Source organism: Thalia democratica, chromosome 5 (genome assembly GCF_965202585.1).
Source record: "Thalia democratica chromosome 5, ktThaDemo2.hap1.1, whole genome shotgun sequence".
Lineage (NCBI taxonomy): Eukaryota > Metazoa > Chordata > Thaliacea > Salpida > Salpidae > Thalia > Thalia democratica.
Genome location: NC_139169.1, coordinates 35,852,775 through 35,876,344, shown reverse-complemented (window position 1 = coordinate 35,876,344; position 23,570 = coordinate 35,852,775). Strand labels below are relative to the sequence as shown.

The following is a 23,570-nucleotide window of genomic DNA, read 5'->3' as shown; positions in this document are numbered from 1 at the left end:
TATACCACGCAAACAGACTTATGTCTTGTCTCGGATAAAGTTAAATCATTTTTAGTACTTAAAAAATATAGTTATGTTATTAAACAAAAAAGGTTACTTAAATTTTTTATTTGTATTGTAAAAATGTAAACTATTTGCTTTTGAAAAAAATCTTTGAAAATATTTCTTATTATTTTGCACTGTTTCTATGTAGTCATGCTGACTTAATGCTAGCAGTAGTAGAGGCAATTTTAGTGAAATACTTACAATACAGTGCAAAAACTTGATTAATTCAACTACAATTACTGCATTATTTTATAATTTTGTTTAGTCATATCTATAAATTATAGTAATTACTCTCAATTTTATACTCTACATTTAAATTTAAAAAATGTTTATTTCAACTTTTTATTTTTAGCTACAATTTATTTAACATCAACTTCCACTGCCAATAGTTGTGAGCATTTAAATTTTTCTTTCTTTAAAAAGTTGAGTTTTTTTTTTTTGTTAGCGATCAAGTTTTATTGTTTAGTATGGTGTATAGTGTATGTTAAAATATATTTTACAATTAGAATAAAAGTTGAGGTTTTTTTCAAATTTTATCCAAATCTAATTGGTTATTTTTGTTATATATTAAAATATTTTAAAACAATTTTTTTATTGTTTTTTGCTTTAATTTTAGTAGTTTAGTCAAGGGTTAATAAATAAAGAATAACATTATCAGATAAAACTATATTACAAATTTGAAAAACTTACAAGAAAAATTAAAAAAAGTGTATAGTTTAAAAAATATGCATTTTAAGATGTATTAAGATATAACAGAATAATTGGGTGGTTACTTTGTAAAAGATCTAATTATGTGTGTTTTTATATATTTTGTTGGTAGACTTATTGTAGCATTTGAAGAAAAGCTGTTATTTTAAATTATTTTTCATGTTTTTGTGACATTAGTTTGTAAATTCAGGTCAACATTGTTATGTGCAGTTAACTATTTTATTATACTTAAACAGGTCAGAATTTTTCGCCATTGAAACATGGTTGTATATAAGTTATTTAATTAGCATATATTTATTTAATGTTAAAAATTTAAATTTTAGATAAAACAAACAAAAAATAGGTGGTTTAAAAAAAAATATTTTATTTTTGCATCTTGCATTCAATAATATTCCTGCATTCAATCAATTTAAATATTAGTTATGGACTTACTGTAAAAGTTTTAAGAAGATTGGTTAAAAAATGAAAGAATGGATAGATTTTTAGTGAAATAGCCTTTTATAAGGAGCTTATTGAGGTCTCAGACTTGGACAGCTTGTAACTTGAAAGTTACTTTGAATTTTTTAAGCGTTTAAAGATGTCGGATACCTAAATTTTTTAAATAATAAAATTTTTATGATTAGAAATAATTACAACCTAACATTTAAAAATCTAATAACTAACTGACACTTCTTTTTAGAAATATTTTTAAAGTTTTTAGTTTAAACAAGCAGTTAAAATTATTTTATAAGTTTTTACTATATCTTTCTCACTTTATTATTTAAAAAGTAAGTTTTAAACTAAAAAATAGTTCTTTCAAACAATATAAATAAGACTCAATTTTTCAGAACAATATATATTTCATGCTTCTTTTGTCAGTTGTATACTAAGCAATAAAAATAAAATTTCAAATCTAGCTTATATAGTGAAAATGCAATCATTGTAATTAATAGTAAAGCAAAGAGTAATTAACAATACATAAGTACTTCTTATTACAATGCAACTAAAAAAATTAATAAAACAGAGCAACAACTTATTAAACAATTTAAGAAAACAACGAAATAGTATAATCAAAATCTTTATGTTTACACAACTTAAGTTTTCTTAACAAAATACAAAAAAAAAAAAAGTTGATAGTCAATTAAGACAGAAGAAAACCTTGAGTTAACTCATCAAGTTTTATAATTTTTCAGAAATAATTGCGGAGTTAATGTAAATAAGTATGACAACAATTCAGCACATAAACCTGGTGCAAAATGGAAGAAGAAAAGGTACCGCAAGAAATGCAGGAGATATAGGTAAGCTTTATTTGGTTGATTTACTTTGTAATCTTTTTTATCTAATTTGTTTTATGATTATTTTGCAAATTTTTCGTTATTAATATTACATTTTTATAAAACTTTTTATTCTTTTGTTTGATTTTTGTGAAATCTGTGCTTATTGCAATTCAGGGTGCAGAAAGTATTATTGGAAAGTATAAATTGTCATTAGTTAAAAAAATATGAATGAAGGCAGAAGTTTTATATTTTGTGTTTTATTTAAAAGGTTGGTAAAATAAATTGTATAAGCCTTTATTTCAACATGGCCTTTTTCATCAGCAACTGTTTGTTCAGCTCCCTTTCTGAGGCTTTTAACTGATGCACAAAATTCTTATTACATTTTTGGACACAATTTTAAACCTTAAAGTTTTTTATAGAGTTTACAGTTGAGTGTTGTGACTAACAGGCCTTAATTTCCAAACTAGACAAACACTGAAGTCCATTTTGTTTTGAATCGAGGGTACAATCTGCTTCAAAATCCCAGAAAATTGTGTCTACATCAAACTTTTGCTTAGAATTTGGATGTGAGAGAGATAATACCATCCTATTGAAAAATAAATCTTCAATTTTAAAGTGCTTTTTCACACCACACAAGACAGGGCCAAAATGTAATTAATTTTGTACATTTGTGTTACCCTGTTTCACAAATTCTTAGAGGTTTCTAAGTTGTTGAGACTTTTGAAAACATGAAAAATGCGGACTTTTGGTAGCATGTGTTATAGAACATTCTCTGAGTGTTGGGTCAGCATCTGTTGTTTTAATAAATCAACTTCTCAGTTATTATTTGTCTTCAAAATGATTCAACTTTTTGTGTGACAAGTTTCAGCAATTTTCCAAGACAACTAGCTCTATCACTTCCTATTTTCTTCTTGAAGTGTAGTTAGATGCTTCTAGTTCTTTAGATTCAATGGAGTAAGTTTGAAATAAGTTCTAACACACAAAAAGATATTAATAATGTTGATTGTTTTTTTTGGACCTTTGTTCTGGTTTCCTTCTTATTGTCAAATAACAGCCCTGATAATGCTTTTTGTAGGACATGAGTCTGCTTTTGAGATGATCTTTAGTGTAGCTAAGTTTTTTTGACCTTAAGAACTTTTAGCTGCTTAATAATATTCAATATGGGCGTCCCTGCACAATAATGTCCAATAATGGCATCACACTCAGTAGTTTTAAAAAGAAGTTATGATGAATTTGTAAAATATACTTGATGTGGAATAAATTTTATCAATACAATTGTAGGGTAATTTATTACATTTGATTTTAAAACATTATCCTAAATAAGTACTTAAAACCTGAATTAATTTTTTTTTTTTTTGGAAAAATTTCTTTAAATTGTAGATATTCTAAAAGCTAATGTTTTTAGAATTTTGATATATTTGTCATAAGCTTTTCTTCTTACTACATTATAGTTCAATTCTTGTGTTTTTAAAGTAATTCAAAAAATAAAAATATATCATAAATAAAAAAAAAATATGTGAGTACTTTTAATTTCTTATGCACAAACTTAATATAAAACAAACTATGTGGTATACCTTATAATAAATTTCAACAAAAACTGAAATTGGAAATTCTTTTGTTTTAGTTGATGGGAAAGAACTTGGCAAGGGCTTGTATCTTCCCAATGGAACAGATCTAAGACAAGTAAAAGTTCTCAGGAGGGAAGAATTTGACCGCATTCAAGACAACTTGTACAGAGCAGAGCGCAAAAAGCAGCAAGCCATCAATGACTACAAAGAAAAGCAGAAACTCAAAAAGGAAGCTAAAGAGGCCATCAAAAATTGGCCTAACACAATTTTGGTTTGTTTGTATTTATTTCTTTAATCTAATAAAATCTTTTACACCCTATGATTTTATGTTGATTTAGTTCATCTTGTATAGAACTAATACTATCCTTTTCTGAAATGTTTAATTATATAATTTTAGTTGCAGTTAAGGGCATAAGAAGGTAAGCATATTTTTACAAAGTTTAACATTGGTACTATATGAAGTATTAAAGTATAAACTATAAGTCAGTTTTTAGAAAATAAAAATTTTAATATTTTTGTAAATCGTTTTCAATACAAATGTACAGAGTGCAATTTTTTCATTTTCAATTTTCTCAGAAAATAAAGAATACCACTAAAATTTATCTCCTTCTTTATTTGTGAGTTAGAGACCTCTAGTTTTCAAAAAGTATTTCTTATATACTTTAAAAGATATTAAATGTTGGAATTTTGAAAATAATAAAAATTGAAAACTGTAGTTAAAAAAAACAAAAAAACTAGATGGTTAAGAAATTGCATTGATAAGATTTAAGTATTTGTATTGGACTTACTGTAAAAAGTTAAAATTGTTTAAAAATGGAATAGGAGAAAACTTTTTTCTTTAATAATCTTTTTTTGATTGAGATCATAGATTTTAGTCACTTACATCTAAAAATTAACTTTGAACTTTGTAGGGTGGGCATTTAAACTTAATTTCTGGATAAACCTGAAGTTAAATAATATTTTTAAAACTACCTGCTATTATGAAAAAAATCATTAACTGGAAAAACCTTAAATTTTGAACTACTTATACATTCAAGCTAATGAAATTTAGATTTGATACAAAGTAAATCTATATTTATTACTTTTTTTTTGAATATTTTTACCAAAGATGTTTTTAGTATAATTTTTTTTTTGTTTTGTTTTTGTTTATTATTTTTTTATAGTTCATAGTTAATAATTTCAAACTCTAAAAATCTTTTCAACTATAAAAAAATATTTCCTTAAAATTTAAGGCTCTTGTTCAAAAAAAGTAGATAAGTCTAAGTCAATAAGTCTACTTTTAAATTTTTGAGAAAATTGAAAATGTGTAAACTAAGGTTTAAATTTTATATTAATATCATTTTACAAAGTAGTAAATGAAGTTTATGTGTTTTAAAAAATTGAGTTATAGTTTTAACTTGATGCTTTCATTTAGGAGCCAATGTTAATTTTATAAAAAAGAGAAAGCCTCCTACCATATGGCATTGTTGAAGCTTTTAAATTAAATGCTAACAAATGTACAGTTCACTTGTATAACTGTTTATATTTTTACCTTTTTGAAAGTATGGTTACACAAATATGTTAGGTTTTAAGGAGTAGTAGTCTTTATTAGTTTTAGTTTTTTTTTAGCCAATAAAGTACTTCAGATTACGTTTTTTTTAATTTTCATTTTTATGTATCTCTTCATTAAAGGAAAAGGTTTTGTGTATGCAATGTTTGTTTCATTTAAGCATTAAAACAAAAAATATCAAAGGTTTGTTTGTTGTTTAAGTTTCTTAGTATATTTTAGTTCATCTGCCACACTTATGAAATAAGATATGTATTATAAAAAACGGGTAGCTGTCAAACTTGCACAAGCGTACAATATTGCAAAATTGCACGAAAACAATTTTGCACAAGGGGATAAAATTGCACAAAGATACTTTTGCACAAAGACATTTTTGCACGAGCAGACAACTTTGCATGGAGAAATTTTTGCACTGGTCAAACTTTTTTTAATTAATTATTTTTTTAAATTATTATTTTTTTATCCTATAATTGTTATTCCTAACCCATATCCTCGGTCAATAACAATTTTTTTTCATTAATTTTTTTTTACTTTCACTGTTACCACTTACCCTTGGTCAGTACTTTTTTTTTAGTTTATTTATATTTTGTTATTATTATTATTTTCTTTTTTATTATAATCATTTTGTTACTTATTTTTTAATTTTAATTTTTACTATCACTGTTAACCCTTACCCTCGGTCAGTAATTTTTTTTTATCTTTTAGTTTTTAGTTTATTTTTTGTCTGTTTTTTTTAAATCTTGTTCAAATTGACCCTTGGTGCAAAATTGTCTTCGTGCAATTTTGACTCGTTCCCATAAAAAACAGTTACTGACAACTAAAAATTTAAGTCAAAGAACTTAATTCAGGGTTGCCAAAAAACTTGGAATACTAGAAAAAACATGATATTTGACAATTAAGGCTAAAAAACCTGGAAATCCCTAGAATTTTGCACAAACATCACTAAAAAACCAGGAGTTTTTGTATGTAAAATAGATAAATATTTATTAGATACGCAAATTCTATCAGTATTGTTTATTGAATGACAAAAAAAGCGCTCAAAATATTTGGTCCTAGAACCTGATGCACGAAGAAACCTTTCGGTTATCGAGTTGCATACCACGGAACCTTTTAACGTCTTATCATATACAATAAACTGTTTTGTATCTTTTGTAATTTTATTCATTATAAAACAATTTAAATTAACATTAAAACATTTTCTCAAGTATTTTAATACTATTTAACACATTTTGTAACGTTAGATTTGATTTTACACTATTACTACGAATAGACAAATAAACTTTACTTTTAAAAACCTAAGAGAAACTCAGAAAACTTGAAAAAAAAATTTATAAATCCTGTACATTACATGTTTTTTATAGTTTTAAACACCTTAATGTTTTTTTAAAGCTCACAAAATATCGTAAACAGTCGAAAAGTTTTAGTATAAACCCATTTTATCTAAGCTGTTTTAATATTATGCAAACTTGAAAACTTTGAATCAGATTTTTTTAAACTCTAAAACAGAATTATTCAAAATGCAACCATTTAACTAATAAATTTATGTTGCAGATATCATCAGTCAAACATACTTCTTAAAATTTCTCAAGCTTTGTATACTGATTAGATCAAAAAAAAGTTTTGAGGTTAAAACATGCTAGATGAAAAAGTATAAACAGTACAAATTGTACTTATAACTAACACATGAATTTACTATAATACAAAGTATTAATAGTAACTTTAAGAATGCTGTAGACATAGAGTCTTAACTTTGAGCTTAAGTTGTAAGCACATGCGAAAAATATTGGTAAGGCACATTTTTAATTAAATGTTATAGAAAAAAGCTTACTCGTTTTAAACATTTGTGTTTTGTTCTGTCCATAATAAATATTGTGAGATGGAAGCTTTTAATGAGCCAAAGCATGAAATCTGCAGCAAAACGCACGTGTGCAAACTATCGCACTTCTCAATAAACATAAACTCATTCATTGCATTCACAGGGAGACAGGCAGATCAGGTTGAACGCGAGGAAGATGCGGGAGGAGGAGGAAGAGAGGCAGAAGAAGGTGGTGGACGTCGAGGAGGGAAAGTACCAGCAGGAGGTTAGGAGGAGGGCCATCCAGGAAGCGAGGACCAAGCAGTACCACCAGACCGACCGGATCAAGGCTTTTCATGTTAGCTAAACGCTTGTGTAACTATTTTAAAATGTTCATTGTATTAATTGTATTGATATAATATTTTTTTTTATTAAGAATATAAACAAAACTGTACAAAATTGGCAGGTCCAATATTCTCTTAAAACTTTTGTTAGTTAGTTTTTTTTTATTCAAAAATAGTTTATCGTTTTTATATATAGTTTTAAAACCTAAAAACGAATTTGTACATCTTATGACAATCAGTTATGTTTTTGTAGTATTAAAGTTGCCATTTTACTTAAACTTATATAAAGTATGTTTTCGTGTATTTAAAAAAAAGGAAAACTAGTTAATAATTTTACATGAAAATATTTTGATATAAAAGGCTGTTATTGTTGTAATAAAATATGATCTTGTTGTAGTAATTAAGTTTAAATATAAAAAAGCTTCTATCTAATCCTACTATAAATCATTTATGTTTGTTACAAATTTGATAAATTTAAGCAAAATGAAACATTTTCAAGAGAAATATATCCTTATCTGTAATTTATGTATTTAAAAAATGCTGTGAGTTATATAAAACATATTTTAAAAATGACTTATTATGCTAATGTTTTTGTTTTTTAATAGATGATACTTGTTAACTTATTTTTAATCGATTAGTTTCATACCTTCTGTATGTAAAAATAATTTTGATCAACGAAAAAAATGGCGAAAGTCTACAGAGCCGAAGCCTAGATTCCGTATGCCGTGATATGCTCAAGTTAACATCATACCAATTCGATCATCAGACCACAAGCCTTAAGTAGACTGAGACCGAATTCATACTGATTAGGAATCACCAGTCAGTCAGATTGACTGGTGTCAGTCTACCGAAGACTTGTAGTCTGATAGTTGAAATAGAATAATCAAATCTTAAGTTTAAAATAAAATTATCCATAAATTAAAACTGAGACTAATGAAATAAATGATTTTGTCAAATTACCAACTTTTTTTACCAAGTACATTTGTCATGAATCTTAATGCACATTAGAGTGTATGGTTGATATTTATTTTGACACTTATATAAACCACTATAGCCAGTGATACACCGATGGTATATACATAACATTAAGATTACTTACTTTAATATTACATAATATATTTTTAATGGTTGTTACTTACTTAATCAGCAAAAACAAAAGAGCTTTTTCTGCAAAATTATAACAATTTTTTCCTGACTGTGTGACATATACTTTATTAAAAATTTTATTAACTTCATATGAGAATGCTATTTACTGTTTTAAGGCATAGAGGTTACCAACATATATTTTTACTAAACATAGTATTGTATGTTATTTAAAAGTTTAAAGTATATACTATTAGGTCGTTTTTGTAGAATAAAAACTTTAATTAGCTTATATATATAACTAGGTTTGTTAAAAGTTTGCAACACAATGTATGAAAGAGATAATTTTTATGCATATTTTCTAAGAATTCTGTAAGTTTTTACTAAACATCTACGTCCTACTTCGTATTTAAAGAAATTTACATTTCAACTTAAACTTTAAAAAAGTGTTCAACATCACAAAAAACTTGTAGAAAGGGAATTTTTGAGCAAAATACAAACATAAAAATTAATTGACTTTCTTGTTTACATTTTCAAAAAACGATTATGTAGAAGTTAAATGTTTGTTTTTTCTAGTTGTTCAAAACTTGTTAAAGATTACACTGAGAAAGTTTTGTTAATGATTGCTAAAAAATTGTAGGATCTATATTTTTAGTGAAATTACTCTACTTTTGTCTTTTTTAGTTTGCGCCTTCCGTTAATAACCTATTGAACTCTCTAACATTAATCGCTAATATCTCAAAACTTACTGTGAATTTTTTGAATCATAAAATTGTTAGTTTAGTTTTAAATGTAAAAAAAAACTAACTTTATTTTAATGATGTACCCCCTTCCCGCTATGTCCTATGTACTTAAAATTGATTTTATTATCAATTATAGAAACTGTTTTATTTACCATATAAGCGGTATTTTAAATTCATCAATGGTCTATAAATACATGGAAGCTGTTGTAGAATTTCACTTATGTATTATATATAAGATATTCGTATAAAGTACTAGCTATTTTACACTAATTGATTTCGTACTCTAAGTATAAAAACTTATATAGGTTAGTTATTTATAGTATATAGGTTACTGTAAAGTCACTCTACGTATTAAAATCAGTTCTTGAATAAGTTATAAAACATTGTAGTATTTAACTTTTATTTAAATATTGTTTTCGTGTTTGGTACGCAATAAATTTTACTTAACCTGATGGTGATACTTTGCTCTACATGATTTATAGTTATTAATAAATTATATATGAAGTTTTAAAAAAATATATAAAACCAAGTATGAAATCATAACATTAACTGTATAGTTCTAAGCCTAATTCTTAAATCATTGTATTTGCAACAGAGTGCCCTCTTACTCAGTGAAACGCTGAAGGAAAGGGAAATGCAGATAAAAGTTAAAGAAATGATGAATCCTCCTAGCAAACAAGTGGAAGAAAGATTAAAAATGCAGTTGGTTATTTTTTGCTGTTTAATAAATATTTGAAATTAAATTCTGATGCATTTTAATAATAGTTAATACACAAAACTAAGTATTTTTAGTCATTTTAAGTACAATTTACTGCTGTAATCTTTTTAAAAAATTGCAAAAAATTGAAGTCAAGTACTGTTTACTCTGTTGTACTTAAGTTTTTGTAATAATGTTATAACTGTTGTAATTATAATTACAAACTTTAAAATAAGAATACAAACAACTTATGTTCAACATGGTTAAAGTTCAGTTAAAACCTCTTGTCACAAAACTAAAATATTAGTTCCTGCATAAAAGTTAAAAGAGTAATTTTTTTTATTACTCGTTGCTTTCAGAGCTGAAAAGGAACGAAAAGATTTAGAAGAGAAAGAGAAAGAACAGCTGAGATGGCAAGAAAGAAAATTGATACAAAGCTACCAAATAGATCAGTTAGTTGCAATTGTCCCTAAATATTAAATTAATGCTAAAATATTAGTATATATACAAAAACATTTAAAACACAGTTGAAAAATCTATGTTTTTGCAAAAGACTTTAACCACAACAAAAAATACCAAAAAATTCTTTCCAAAATTGAATATATAGTACGAATTACAACATGATAAGAAACGCGCCAAAATGCTTATGTTCAATAAGTTTACTGTAATGAAAAACTTTTAGGTAAAATCTTACAAATTTTAGATCCTTTTTTCCAATAAAACAAATACCTCTGTTAGGTGGAAAGAGCGCGAGACGGCGGAGCTGCAGGAGAAGAAGGACCGCTTGAAGGAGCAGGAGAGACTGAGGAAGCTGCACGAACTGTACGAGATGGAGGTGAAGGAAGTGGAGCAAGTGAAGAGGGAGCAGATGAAGGTGACCGCGCAGAATTACAAGCACAACATCAAAGTGAGGTGAGTTTTTTTTTTGTTACTTGTTACACGAGAACATATTCAAGTTTAGATACTAGATGAAATTTTTAACAAATTTGAGGATTTGCCGGTAAATCTAAAGCTGAGTTTAATTTTTACCTTTAAGTGTTTTTTCAAAATATTTCTATAACTTTTTTTTTACACAAAATCGCGCAATTTTTCGTCCTTTCGGCCCTTTTTTTTTCCAATTTTTTTTTACTACCTTGTGGTTGAAAGTTTTTACAAACATAAAAATAAGGTTTTGATTTTAAACCTTTTGCCAATAAAATTAATTTCATAGCATCTTTGAATTCTTATTGTTTAATTTTCAAATTATTTTTATTGTACTGTGAAAAATAATTTATGAAAGTTTAAAATTTTATAATTTAAACTGCTAGATTTTTGTTTTATTTTAGCTAAAAGAATTTTTATTAAAGTAAATAGTGTTTTCATATATAGTAAGAGTGTAAAGTTATAAGTGCTACTGGAGTTAAAATTAAGTATTTTTAAGTTAATTAATCAACTTGGTATTTTATAAAGGAACTTGAGCAAGAAAATGGAGAAGGAATTAGTTGATGAGGAAGAAAATGAAATAAGGATATTTGCTGAAAGTAAAAAGAAGCTGGACAAAATGTACAGGGAAAGATCTGAACGACTGAAAAAGTTTGATTTTATCAATATAAAATATAATCATAAACGCATTTCGCAATAAGATAGGATACATAAAATATTTTTCAAAAAAAAAAAAAGAGTATTTAGAAAAAGCTTCAGACTAACATTTGTTTGCTTTATAAGTTAATGTGTGTTAATCATCTAAAAATATTTTGTGCAATTTTATAGCTAATTAGTTATTATATTGGTATCTTAAGGGTACCAAGGAACATATTTAAAATTAGGCAAGGAAATTTAAGTAGCTCAACATATTTTTATACTTATTATTATATATTCAAAAGGATTTCTTTTGTTTTTTCATTTTAAGGATCCCAGTTTGTGAATTTAGTAATTAGTTTATGGAATAAAATTACTACTAAAAAAAAAAAATATTTACCTTTTAAATAGCCAAAACCAATATTAGTTCAATTTTAATAGTTTGATTTCCTTAAAAATTGGATGATTAATTTCTAATCTTAAAAATTATTATTAGTGGCTAAATTTAAAATAATTGAGAAAATAACACAAGTTGACTACTTTGAAAACTTGCTACATAAACAAACTGAAGTAAGAACATGTGTGTTTGTTAAAAAAGAATAGAAATAGTTTTTTTATAATCGGTTCAAATTTTTTTTGTTATTAATTTAACTCACCTCCCTACTTTAGCAATACGTGTAAAACATAGAAGAGTATTATTTAAAAAGTAATAATATATTTTTAGATTTTTTACTTACTTTCGTAATATTTATTTATTTACTTTAAACTTTCTCCAAAACCCAATTTTCTTAAAAGAAAAAATATGTTTATAAAGAAAGCTTAAAGCCACATGTTTTAAAATGTTTACAATATTTCCTCTGAGCTTCCGCACAATCTACCGTTCAACCACTCCTAATATAAAAATTAAACATTAGTGTGCAAAACACCAATTAGTTAAAATTCTCGCAACCGGTGTTTTCCCCCGAACAGAGAAGGCGAGGAGCGGCGCAACAAGCTGGGCGACAACCTGATCAAGTTCCAGCTGGAAGTAGAGAGCAGGAAGCACGGCAGGGAGGACTTTCTCACCAGGGACCGGGAGGAGCGGGAGGCGAGGGCGGAGGAGGAGAAGCGGGCGAGGGCGGCGGAGATGCGGAGGAAGATCGGCAGGCACCTCAAGGACACCGTTTGTTGAACTTGTACTAAAAACATCCATATATCAATGAGAACACTTTTTTAAACACTTGTTTTTCTATGTAATATTAAACAGCGCATAAACCACCACAGTGAATTGTTTGAACGTTTGCAACAGATTGCCAACCACGAGAAGTTGTCGAAAGAAGAGAGGGAGATAAACAAGGAGTCGTTGAGGTTGAGAAAGATCGCCGATGAGGCCGCGTTCGAGGAAGACAAGATGAGGATGGCTGAAGACAGGAAGAGAAAAGCTGCCATATCAAGTTTGATTGATACCATGTTGACTAATATACAGTATATATTGTGAACATTTTATTAATTAATTTTTTTTATTTATAATTATTGAAGTTTAAACATATGGTTAAAACTTATACTTTTTAAAGCTTTTATGAAACCGAAAACAATTTCAGTAAATAATAAATGATTATTTTTTATAAATACATCACTTAAGTTTTTTTCCAATTATACTTTTAAAAAGCTTCTTTTGATGCTATAAGCACATTCATACTTGTAGTTTTCTGCTGTGAACAGAACTAGTACAACACTATACAAATATTATCAAAAATTTGTGCAGAGTACCACCTGACGCAGCTGAACGAGCGAGCCGAGAAGGAGAGACAAGAGAAGCAGTTCGAAGATTTGGCCGACAACTCCATGCTGCTCGGTTGCAACGATGAGGAAAAATATTTTATGGATTACGCTGATAAAGTTTGAGCTGTTTTGTTGTGATGATAAGCTTTGTAATATTGTTTTGTTAAAGCACATACATAACGTGTAATGTATTTCAAAGTCTTACAAGTGAATCTGATATCAATATAAATACCAATTTCCAATGCTAAGCTTTCTTATTATGATTAAAATCTTATTGTTAGCCAAAACTTCCTTGTATTACAAAACTATTAAATAAAAACATTTGTTATCAAATTAAAACAAGTACTAAAAGTGGTTGTGATTTAATTTTTAATTAAAACAAGTACTAAAAGTGTTTTTGGTGCGCATTACATGTGAACTTTTGTGATAGTTTTTTAACGAAACAAATTGGAATTTTTAAACTAAATATTTTCCAACAATAAAGGTGATAGCAGACTCGAAGGCGAAGGGAAGGAACGTTTATCCGCTCATAAAAGCCGCTAAATCGGGGTTCGGTGGGGGTAAGGGACCGGTTGATCAAAGCGGCAACAGACCTTCGTACATGGCTGCTAATTGGTCAGTTATTTGATTGATGTTTTTGTTGCTAAAAAATTATTAGTTTTAAAGCAAGGAAATTTAATTACCTTTTTTGGTTCTTTAGGCTGTTTTAGATTAAGCATTAAACTTGTTTACAAGAAAACAATAATTTTAATCTTTGATACAATCTGTAAGACTTACAGACTGTTTTTCTAACTATAAGATTATAAATAGATTATTTAAAATTTTTTTTTTCTCTACCGCCGATGATAAAATAATATTGTTTATTATTACAAACTTATTTAAAATCATTAAGACTTTTTTTTGGGTTTAATTTTATATTTATAAATATAAAGTACTCTATTACTTTAATTAGACTCTTATAGAATTAAGATAATTTAAATTAATCTTATTTCATCATTTAGATAAAGTTAAGAAAGTACATTGTATTATCATTACGTTATTATATTTATTATGTGTAGAGCAGGGGTCGGCAGGCAGTTGGTGCTCGCGGGCCAAAATTCAATTTCCCAAAATGTTCGTGAACCGCAGTTTTAGTTTTAGTGACATTTGAAAATTATTTTGGTTTTAGTTTTAGTCACTCTACAGAAAGAATTACTTTTAATAACTTTAATATCTATAAATGACTTTTACCTACATATAGTTTAAATTTAAACTATAAATATATATAGGAATAAATTTACATTGACTAATATACTTAAGTTTTAATAAAATACTAACTTTGTTAAACACTTAATAAGCTAAACTTAATGTTTTATTGTTTTACTTACAACCTAATTATCTATAATATCCGAGCTTGAAAAACGTTTTCGTGAGACTTATATACATTTTTTATACTATGAACCACTTTTTCATACTTTAAAAATATTAACATTTGAAAACAAAAAAAACTTCATTTTTTATTAAAGTTTTTTATTAAGTTTCATTAAGCCATTAATGAAGTAGAAAAAATCTGTTAAGCATTATATCAATTTTAGTAAATGTGAAATATAAGATGAGCTACAAGAATTAAAAAACATTAGCTAGGAGTTTCCGGAAAAACATAAAAACTAAAAATCGCTTAAGTCAGTTCATGCAAAGCATATTATTATTTTCAGTAAATACAGACTGATCAGTGAAACTTTTTAAGGCACACTATAAAGTAGCAAAATTAACTACTAAAAAGAAGTTACCCTTTAGAATTTAAATTTTTTTTAATGAACTTGTGTTGGCGGTAGCAAAATATTTTTGTTTATTTCTTCAATGTCAACAATAATTCGTATTTAGCAAATGTCTTAAGATTATAAAGCCGCATTAAACAGACTATGACTTTAATAAATCTGATAAGATACGAGTACTGATACAAAAAACACTGTTCATTTAATTCTAGTTTCTACTAGAGGTGTTTTTACTATCTTTGACATTTTAAAAAATTTTCTAGGTTTAGTTCAATGCAAAGCACAACAATAGGCAAAGACATTTTAAAAGCAAAGGTGCGATGCACCAATATGTATTTTTTTTTGCTTCTATAATAAGTACAAAATAAACTTAAACAACATAACAATATTTAAAAATACTGTCAAGTTACTTTAGTTGTGTTTTTTATTAAAAAAGTATTTTTACGGTAGATTTTATAAGTCAAAACGACAATTCACTAATTTGCATGTATAAAACGTTTAAATCTCACGGTTATTTCAAAAAATCCTCAAATTCAAGGTTTTTAAAGATTTTTCAAAGCATAAATTGTCAAATTCAAAGCTTTTCCGAGTTTAAAGTTTTTTAGCAACACTGATTGTTCACACCTATGTGTATACGATTAATAAAACAAAGTTTCAAATTATATCAGCTGTAAGATTTTAAATTTAACATATATTATAATGAAAATGAACACTGTAGATCGAACTTATCATATATCAAAAGCTAGCTTGAGTGACAAAAAACTAGCCTGATATTTTGTATACAAAAGTCAATTCAATCAAAAACTAAAAAAATAATAAATTGGCCTGAGATTTGAAGTCTTCAAATAGTCATATTCTGAGTGTTTTGCAATGTTTATTTGTTTATTTACTTTAATTTGAACTATTTTGATTAACAATGTAGAAATTTAATAAGTTTACCATATAAAGAACCTAGATTGTATTAATTAGCTATTTCCAAAAACAGCAACTGTGTATATCAGTATGCAACGCATAATAATTAGCTTAACTTGCTAAAAAATATTGTTTGTAAGATGAAAATATACACCAGCCAAAAATTATTTTTATTTATGTCTTATATATTGTTTATAACGTGGTTGTACACAATTAGATATTACATGTAGAAACAACAATCTTAGAAAGTTATGCATATACTAAACTTAATCTAACTAAGTTATTTAATAAAAAATGGTTTAAAATATGAGCATCTTTGTACATTGGTGTGCATAGAAAATTATTTAAAGTGCACAGAAAACTTCTAAAAAATTTAAACGTGTCAAAACAAAAATAAAATAAACTTTGTTTCTTATTACTATGTAACTTTAACTGTTTTTATGCTCTCTCAAATATATTATGAAGTAAAAAAACATCTATAAAATAGACTTATGAATAAAATATATCTTAACTGCAAATAAATGACATCGTAGTTAACTACTGTTCATTACTTTCGTACAAAATGGAAAATATTTGTATGTAGTTTATTTACTAAATACATATTATATAAGTAATTTACTAAGCACTCTTAATACTGTTTTTCAGATATTAACTTGCTGTTGTAAGAAGGAAATTGCTATAAAACTAAGAAAAAACCTGATGGAATGTTAATCTGTCTTTTTCACATTTTTAAGCTAATGTAGCAAAGTCTTTTAATTCTTTCAAAATGTTATACAGGGGCTAAAACGAGATTAAACTTATTAAACCAAATAACAAAAAAAAATTCTTAAAATATATTTTTGCTCAGCGGGCCACAATTACATGCTCGCGGGCCGCAAAATTTTCTTTCGAGGGCCGCATTTCATTTAAAACAGTAACGTACTCGCGGGCCGCATTTGGCCCGCGGGCCGCAGTTTGCCGACCCCTGGTGTAGAGTATTGTTTAAAATTTTTACAACAAAATTTTTGTAAAAACTAAAGGTGTTGAGTTTCATATATTTGAAATAAAACTGTTCATATTAACTGCTAACTATTTTTAATTAACAGCCACAACAACATCTAGTCTTAAATTATGAATAATAGCATAAAGCCATTTAACAGTCTCTTGATAAACAAAAAAAAAGCTTTTTATCTCTAAATTATCTAAGCATTGCTAAAACAAAATTAAATTGTAATTAGTAACAAAAACTAACCCTACATAACTCTAACATGTCTTTATTTAAAAACAGGAACGGCAAAGAAATGCCGAATTTGGTGGGAAAGTCCACGCAGGAGGTGAAGGACCACCACGACGGAGGGGTGGCGGGCAAGAGCAAGAACAGATTGGGTTTCTCGTACTACAACTCGCACAACTTTCCCAAGACTTATTAAGCGATAATGTGTGTTTAATTTTGTATTTTGTATTTGGAAGCGTTTATTTTGCAAATAGTAATTTTTTAAATTGTATAACAAGCATTGTTGTTTTTATATAAAAAATGTACTGTGAATTTTGTAAAGTTGTACACAATAATTTTTAATCTAAAAAAGTTTGGATCAGTGTTTTGCAATATTTTTTTGAAAACTGTGATTTTAAAACTGTGTCGATTTTATTGTTTGTTTTGATAAAACTGTGATGTTGTTACGATAAAAGTAATATGAACATTATCAAGCACACTCATTAAACTTATATATTTTATTAAATAAATGTTGTTAGCTATTGTAATGATATTTTTAGGTTCAAATAACTTTGATATTGTCAACTAAACTTTCTTATTATATATAAAAGAAAAGAAAAATGCTTTAAATTTGTAGGTTTCCACAAATTGGTTTTTATAGCACAGTTCATATTGAACTTTTACGAAACTACTAATAACGTGCAACTAAAATTAAAGTTAAATTGTAGTATTTCTAATCTTTATTTTTTATTAGTTTGAAAGTTATATTATAGTAAATTAATCAATATAAATTTTTCTATACCTTAACCTTTAATTAGTAGGCTTATCAGTAAAATTATTTTGTTGTATTGTAATGTTTGTAATATAAAAGTTATACAAAGCTGTTCAGAAGTAATTTTTTAAAAAGCTACTTTTTTTTTTCTTGTTTTTATGGATCGAATTAAGACTATGTTAGAAGTTTTTTGACATTTAAAAACCGACCCTTATAGTTTGTAAATGTTTATGTAATCAATAAAATGTAAAAATGAGAAGTTATAAAACGAATGTTAAGTCCATTTAAAAAAATCTTTTTACACATTTGTTTTTCTTACCAGGTTTCTTTGTGCTTAGAATACAAGTGATAGACAAGAATACATAAAAAATTAAGCTGTAAGAAATTGATTTTTACTAGTATAAATATAAGTAATAACCAGTCAACTACAAATAAAAAACCTTAAGTATAGTTGTTGTTCAAAGTTTAAAAGTAAAAGCTTTTATCTGTGTAACGTATATAAAACAAAGTACAATTATTGTTTGTGCTTTATGAAATTAAATAGTATAGTTATGCTAAAAAGAAAGAGCTTAAAATTAAGTATTTTTATACTATAGTTTCTAAAGACTAAAAATTAAAAAAAACAGCATCAGGTAAATTACTGTAAAAAGATTAAAAAAAAAGTTCTGCTTTATGATAGAACTTCAACTATGTTTATACTATTGATCTGCCAAACCCAAAATCTGGATCCCGCCCTTTTTCGCTTGGATCCAGGTTCTAATAAGAAATTCCGGGTCCTTTATTTTAAAATGGTCGGATCCTAGCAGAGATAAAACGACTAAAACACATTTTTTTGTAAAAACAAAACGTCTGTTTTTAAAACTCTGAACTTAATTTAAAACGTTATTATTTAAAAAAAAGCAGTTTAGTTTAATGAAAAGCATTTAAAAAATTGTTATTGTTCTGTTTAAACAATAATTTGATTTTAACTGCTTGAAAACAGTCTAAACTTCACAATGAATGAGCTTAACTAACCACAAATTATGCCTACCTAGTAAAATCCGTACACAATAGCACAGAAATGTAAAAATTTAAAACAAGGAAAAAAACTTTTCTATATAATAAACAAACGTTTTCATTGCGTAAAAACAATAATTGCTTAACTAAACAAAGTGCAAAGTTTATTTATAAGATCACGTACATCAACATTACATGCTATTAAAATACGTTGAATAAAAGCTTTCAAAGAACTATTAGAACGCGCTATAAAATGCAATCGAATTGATTTAGATCTCAATATTTATTTGGTTTATTGAGTGGAACGTTTGTACCATTGCTTGAAAGACATTGCTTGTATTTTAAATAACAACTAATTCATCGTCATAAACAACTACAAACTTAGTCTCATTAAATTTATACTGTAGACCAGGGGTCGGCAAACTGCGGCCCGCGAGCACGTTTTTTTTTTTTTTGAATGGAATGCGGGCCGCAAAAGAAAATTTTGTTGCCTGTAAGCATGTTATTGTGGCCCGCTGAGTAAAAGTTAATTTTAAGTTAAATTTTTTTCGGTAATTTGGTTTAATTTAAATAATTTCGTCTTAAGTCCCAGTATAAAATTTTAAATTACTTTGAAGACTTTATTGCTTAGATTAAAAATGTTAAAAATTAGCATTCTAGCAGGTTTTTTTTCTCAGTTTCATAATAACTTTTTCCTTACAAAAGTAAGTAGTTATCTAAAAAAAAAGGTGTAAAGAGTGCTTGGATTTAATAAATTAGTTATATAAAAACTACTTTGTAAATAAACTAAATGCAAGTTTTTTCCATTTTGTACAAAAGTAATGCACAGTAAGTAACTAAAATGTCATTTAATTACAGTCTAGGTATTTATTTTAAATGTTTTCTATACCTAAGTTTTTTTTGATAGATGTTTTGTTACTAAATGTTATATTTGAGTGTGCAAAAAACATTAAAAATAACATAATAATAAGAAATAAGGTTTATTATATTCTGGTTTTGACACAGTTTGATTTTTAGCAGTTTTCTTTGCACTTTAAATTAATTTCTTTGCACACCAATGTACAAAGATGCTCATATTTTAAACCACTTTTTTTTCAATACTAAAGTTAGATTAAGGTTAGTTTATGCATAGTTTTCTAACGTTATTGTTTCTACATGTAATATGTGTGTACAGACACAGTTAAGCCAATATATATGACAAAAATTATTATACTTTTTGCTAGGCATACATTTTAATTTTCAAACGGTGTTTTTTTGGCAAATTAAGTTAATTTTCATGCGTTGCATACTAACATACACAATTGCTGATTTTTGGAACTACCTATTTATTAAAAACTAAATTTATGGATGTTTATTTTTTAAATCTGTAAATTTTTAATCAAAATAGCTCATATTCGAGCAAATAAACAACTAAATATTACCACACACTGAAACTATTACAATTTGAAGACTTCAAGTCTCAGGCCAATTTATTATTTTTTTTCAGTTTTTGACTTGAATTGCTTTTTGTATACGAAAATGTAAGGCTAGTTTTTTGTCACTCAGGCTGGCTTTTTTGCTTTAAAGAGTGGCAAATTAAACTTATGATATATATTTTGTTCAATTCACAGTGTTGATATGAAATATAATATATGTTAAATTTTAAGTCTTGCAGCTGATATAATTTGAAAAATTACTTATATTATTGTATACATATAAGCGTGAACAATTATTGTTGCCAAAAAACTTGAATCCCGGAAAAGCTTAGAATTTGACAATTTATGCTTAAAAAATCTGGAAAGAGCTTGAGTTTGAGAATTAAAAAAACCTAGAATTTCAAAAAATTTTTACATGTAAAGATTTTACATTATGAAATTTCGATTTGAAAAAAAAAATACAATATTAGTAATTTTATACTAAAAAACACATTCAAAGTAGCTTTTCAATACCTTTTTAATATTGCTATATTATCTAAGAAACTTTTTACCTTAAATTTAGTTTTATACTAAAAATAGAAGCAAAAAATTGTACTTTCATAAACTTTATATTGGTGCATTGCACCTTTGCTTTTAAAATGTCTATACCTATTGTTGTGCTTTGCATTAGAACTAAACCTGGAAATTCTTTTTAAATGTCAAAGTTAGTAAAAACACCTCTAATAAAAATTCTCAGATGACCAGTATTTGTTGTACCAGTCCTCAATTTTAACAGATTGATAAAAGTCCTAATTTGATTTATGCGGCTTTATGATCTTCAGCCATTTCCTAAACACGACTTCTTGTTGTTATTGATGTAATAAACTAAAATATTTTACTATTGCCAACACAAATTATTTAGATAAGTCTTCAATTTTAAACAGTATCTTCTTTTTAGTAATTTATTTTGCTACTTTAAAACTTGCCTTAACACTTCTTTGATCAGTCTGTAGTGACTGAAAATGATCATGTTATTTATTGGTACTGACTTTATCGATTTTTTTTTTCATTTCTCGCAACAACTCCCAACTAACGTTTTTAATTCCTATAGATCGTCTTATATTTCACATTTACTGTTTTTAAATGCAATGTTTTTATTGCAGATAAAATATTGCTATAACGCTCAATGAACAATTAGTTTTTCTACTTCATTAATGGCTAAATTAAACTTTTGTTAAAAATGTTTATTTAATTAATTGTCCATTCAAACTGACTTATATATATTTTTTTATATATTTAATTCACTGTCAATATTTAATAAAATTCGTTATTTCTTTATTTTAAACAGGGTTGCTAAACAAACAGGCTAGTTTAAAAGTTTGAAAAACTCAGACTAGGTTAAACCTGTTTAAGACATTTTATGTGAAACTTTTTTTCAAACACTTTGAACAAATCTTTGAATTATCAGAATAGTTTCTATAACTGTAAAGTAGTTTACTAGTTATTTTTTCTTGTCTTCTTACATGTTTTGTACTTTTTTATAATGGTAATATTTTAATTAGGGATTTAAGCTTGATTAACAGCAAGTTTTTAGCTACTTAAACTTAGGCTGGTTTGATATAACTCAGACATTTTTGCTTTCAAAGTGGCAACCATGTAAAATACTAATTAATTACTAATAAGGTATTTTATTAAAGTTTTCGAAGATAAATTATCTTAAAAAGTTTGTTTTAGTTTTCTACAATACAAATAGGTATTAATTTTATTTAGTTAACTAATTACTGAATTTTTTAAAGAGTGTATTTAAGACGGAAAAACTATTTTTAAAAGTATATAATTTTAGAAATATGAAAAAAGGGTTAATAATATAAAAAATGTATAAAAGTGACCCATAAATGTTTTTCAAGCTCGATTTTTATAGAGAGTTAGGTTGTAAATAAAATTACAAAAATATTAAGTTTAACTTATTAACTTAAGAAAGTACATAGGTTATTAACACTTAAGTATATTAGTCAATGTAAATTGTATTATAATCAGTATTTATAATTTAAATAGGCATTCTGTGTACAGCTAAATGTAATTTAAAATAATTAATTGAATAAAGGTAAAATTTTCTCTAGTGTGACTGAAGCCAAAATACTATTCAAATATCACTAAAACTAAAACTGCGGCCCGCGAAGACTTTAGAAACTTGAAATTTGGCCTGCGAGCACCAACTCCCTGTCGACCCCTGCTGTAGACGAACTGCAGCTAACGTTTTGTGCAAAGAAGTTTAAAATTCTAACTAGTTAAGTTTCTACTAATAAGGCTTGATTTTATTTTTAAAACTTAAAGTTTGGTGTAGTACTTTATTTTACTCACGTTTAAAAACCTAACTTAGCATTTATAATGAATAACTTTTACCAATAATTTAATTTTTTAATGTTAGCAACAAAAGCTTTTAAAGAATAAGATACAATAACAATCATTTTTTAACTATTTTTAAACTTGTACTTCTTTGAGCATTTAAATTTAGTAACAAATTAGTTTTGTAACTTTTTATGTTTGGTAGTAAATAGAACTATTTGTATCTTAAAAGAATACAATTACACGTAAATTTCAGAGCTCTCTCAAAATAAAACCAGTTAAATAAATAAACTATTACGTACATGAATTTTAACTGTATAACAAGTAAATGCATTTCTATTCCATATATATAGTTTAGTACGCCACATATTATTATTTATAAATACACTACCTTTAAAAATAAAAATCAAGCTCAGTAAATATCATCAGGCTTTAGAAATAACTTAATGAAAAGTCTTATTTCAAGTACAGCTAGTTATCACATAAATCTTTTACGTTTTATCTAAATCTACAACATATCGACACAAAAACTATTCAAATAAAATTGTAACAATATATTAGTTTATTATCCTGAAGTGTTAAAAAAATAATATTACTTTATTTACTTTGAAAATAAACTTATTAGTCCGCACAACATAACTCTTTAGTCAGTTTAAAATGATGATTTAAATTTTTTTTCGTGACAACAGTTTTTGTATAAATATTAATTCATAAGTAACAAATTAATGTTAGATTATAATATACGAAAATTTTGTTTAATTAGTTATTACTAAACTATTACTAAGTAACTGCCAACTGTATAAGCTAAATTACTTGATTAACTTATTATTTTCATAGTTTGAAATATTTACTTTAACGTTTCAACTTAACAGTTAAAGTATAATATGGTTTGAAAAACTTTGTTTTGCTGTGCAAAATTCAAAAAATATATATAACAGCTTTAGTTGCTACTTAAAGGAAAGAAGAACTATAATTAAGTATAAACTTTTGATGAAATTTTAGTTTAAAGTGTTCAAGCTGTATTATCAAAGTCAGTTTTTACTCAGAAATGTTAAAACTTATTTAGCTTTTAAACTATAGCTGAACAACTTTTTAAAATAT

General features: G+C 26.2%; 1 protein-coding gene across 1 annotated transcript; it reads left to right on the top strand.

The window, feature by feature from the left end:
- Positions 1 to 1,924: 1,924 nt before the first annotated feature.
- On the top strand, positions 1,925 to 17,556 carry LOC145836124 (cilia- and flagella- associated protein 210-like). The gene is made up of 12 exons (XM_082943933.1): positions 1,925 to 2,030; positions 3,634 to 3,848; positions 7,103 to 7,276; positions 9,684 to 9,790; positions 10,145 to 10,237; positions 10,524 to 10,697; positions 11,235 to 11,357; positions 12,312 to 12,504; positions 12,631 to 12,775; positions 13,087 to 13,220; positions 13,588 to 13,718; positions 17,037 to 17,556. The coding sequence occupies exons 1-12, from the start codon at positions 1,955 to 1,957 to the stop codon at positions 17,176 to 17,178; spliced, it is 1,707 nt and encodes a 568-aa protein (XP_082800059.1). The 5' UTR covers positions 1,925 to 1,954; the 3' UTR covers positions 17,179 to 17,556.
- The last annotated feature ends 6,014 nt before the right edge of the window (positions 17,557 to 23,570 follow it).

Excerpts from the sequence above, each read along its gene's own strand:
- LOC145836124 (XM_082943933.1), top strand. The coding sequence starts at position 1,955 with ATGACAACAATTCAGCACATAAACCTGGTGCAAAATGGAAGAAGAAAA. Across the intron at positions 3,849-7,102 it reads ATTGGCCTAACACAATTTTG|GGAGACAGGCAGATCAGGTT; the intron begins GTTTGTTTGTAT and ends TTGCATTCACAG. Across the intron at positions 13,719-17,036 it reads TCGTACATGGCTGCTAATTG|GAACGGCAAAGAAATGCCGA; the intron begins GTCAGTTATTTG and ends ATTTAAAAACAG.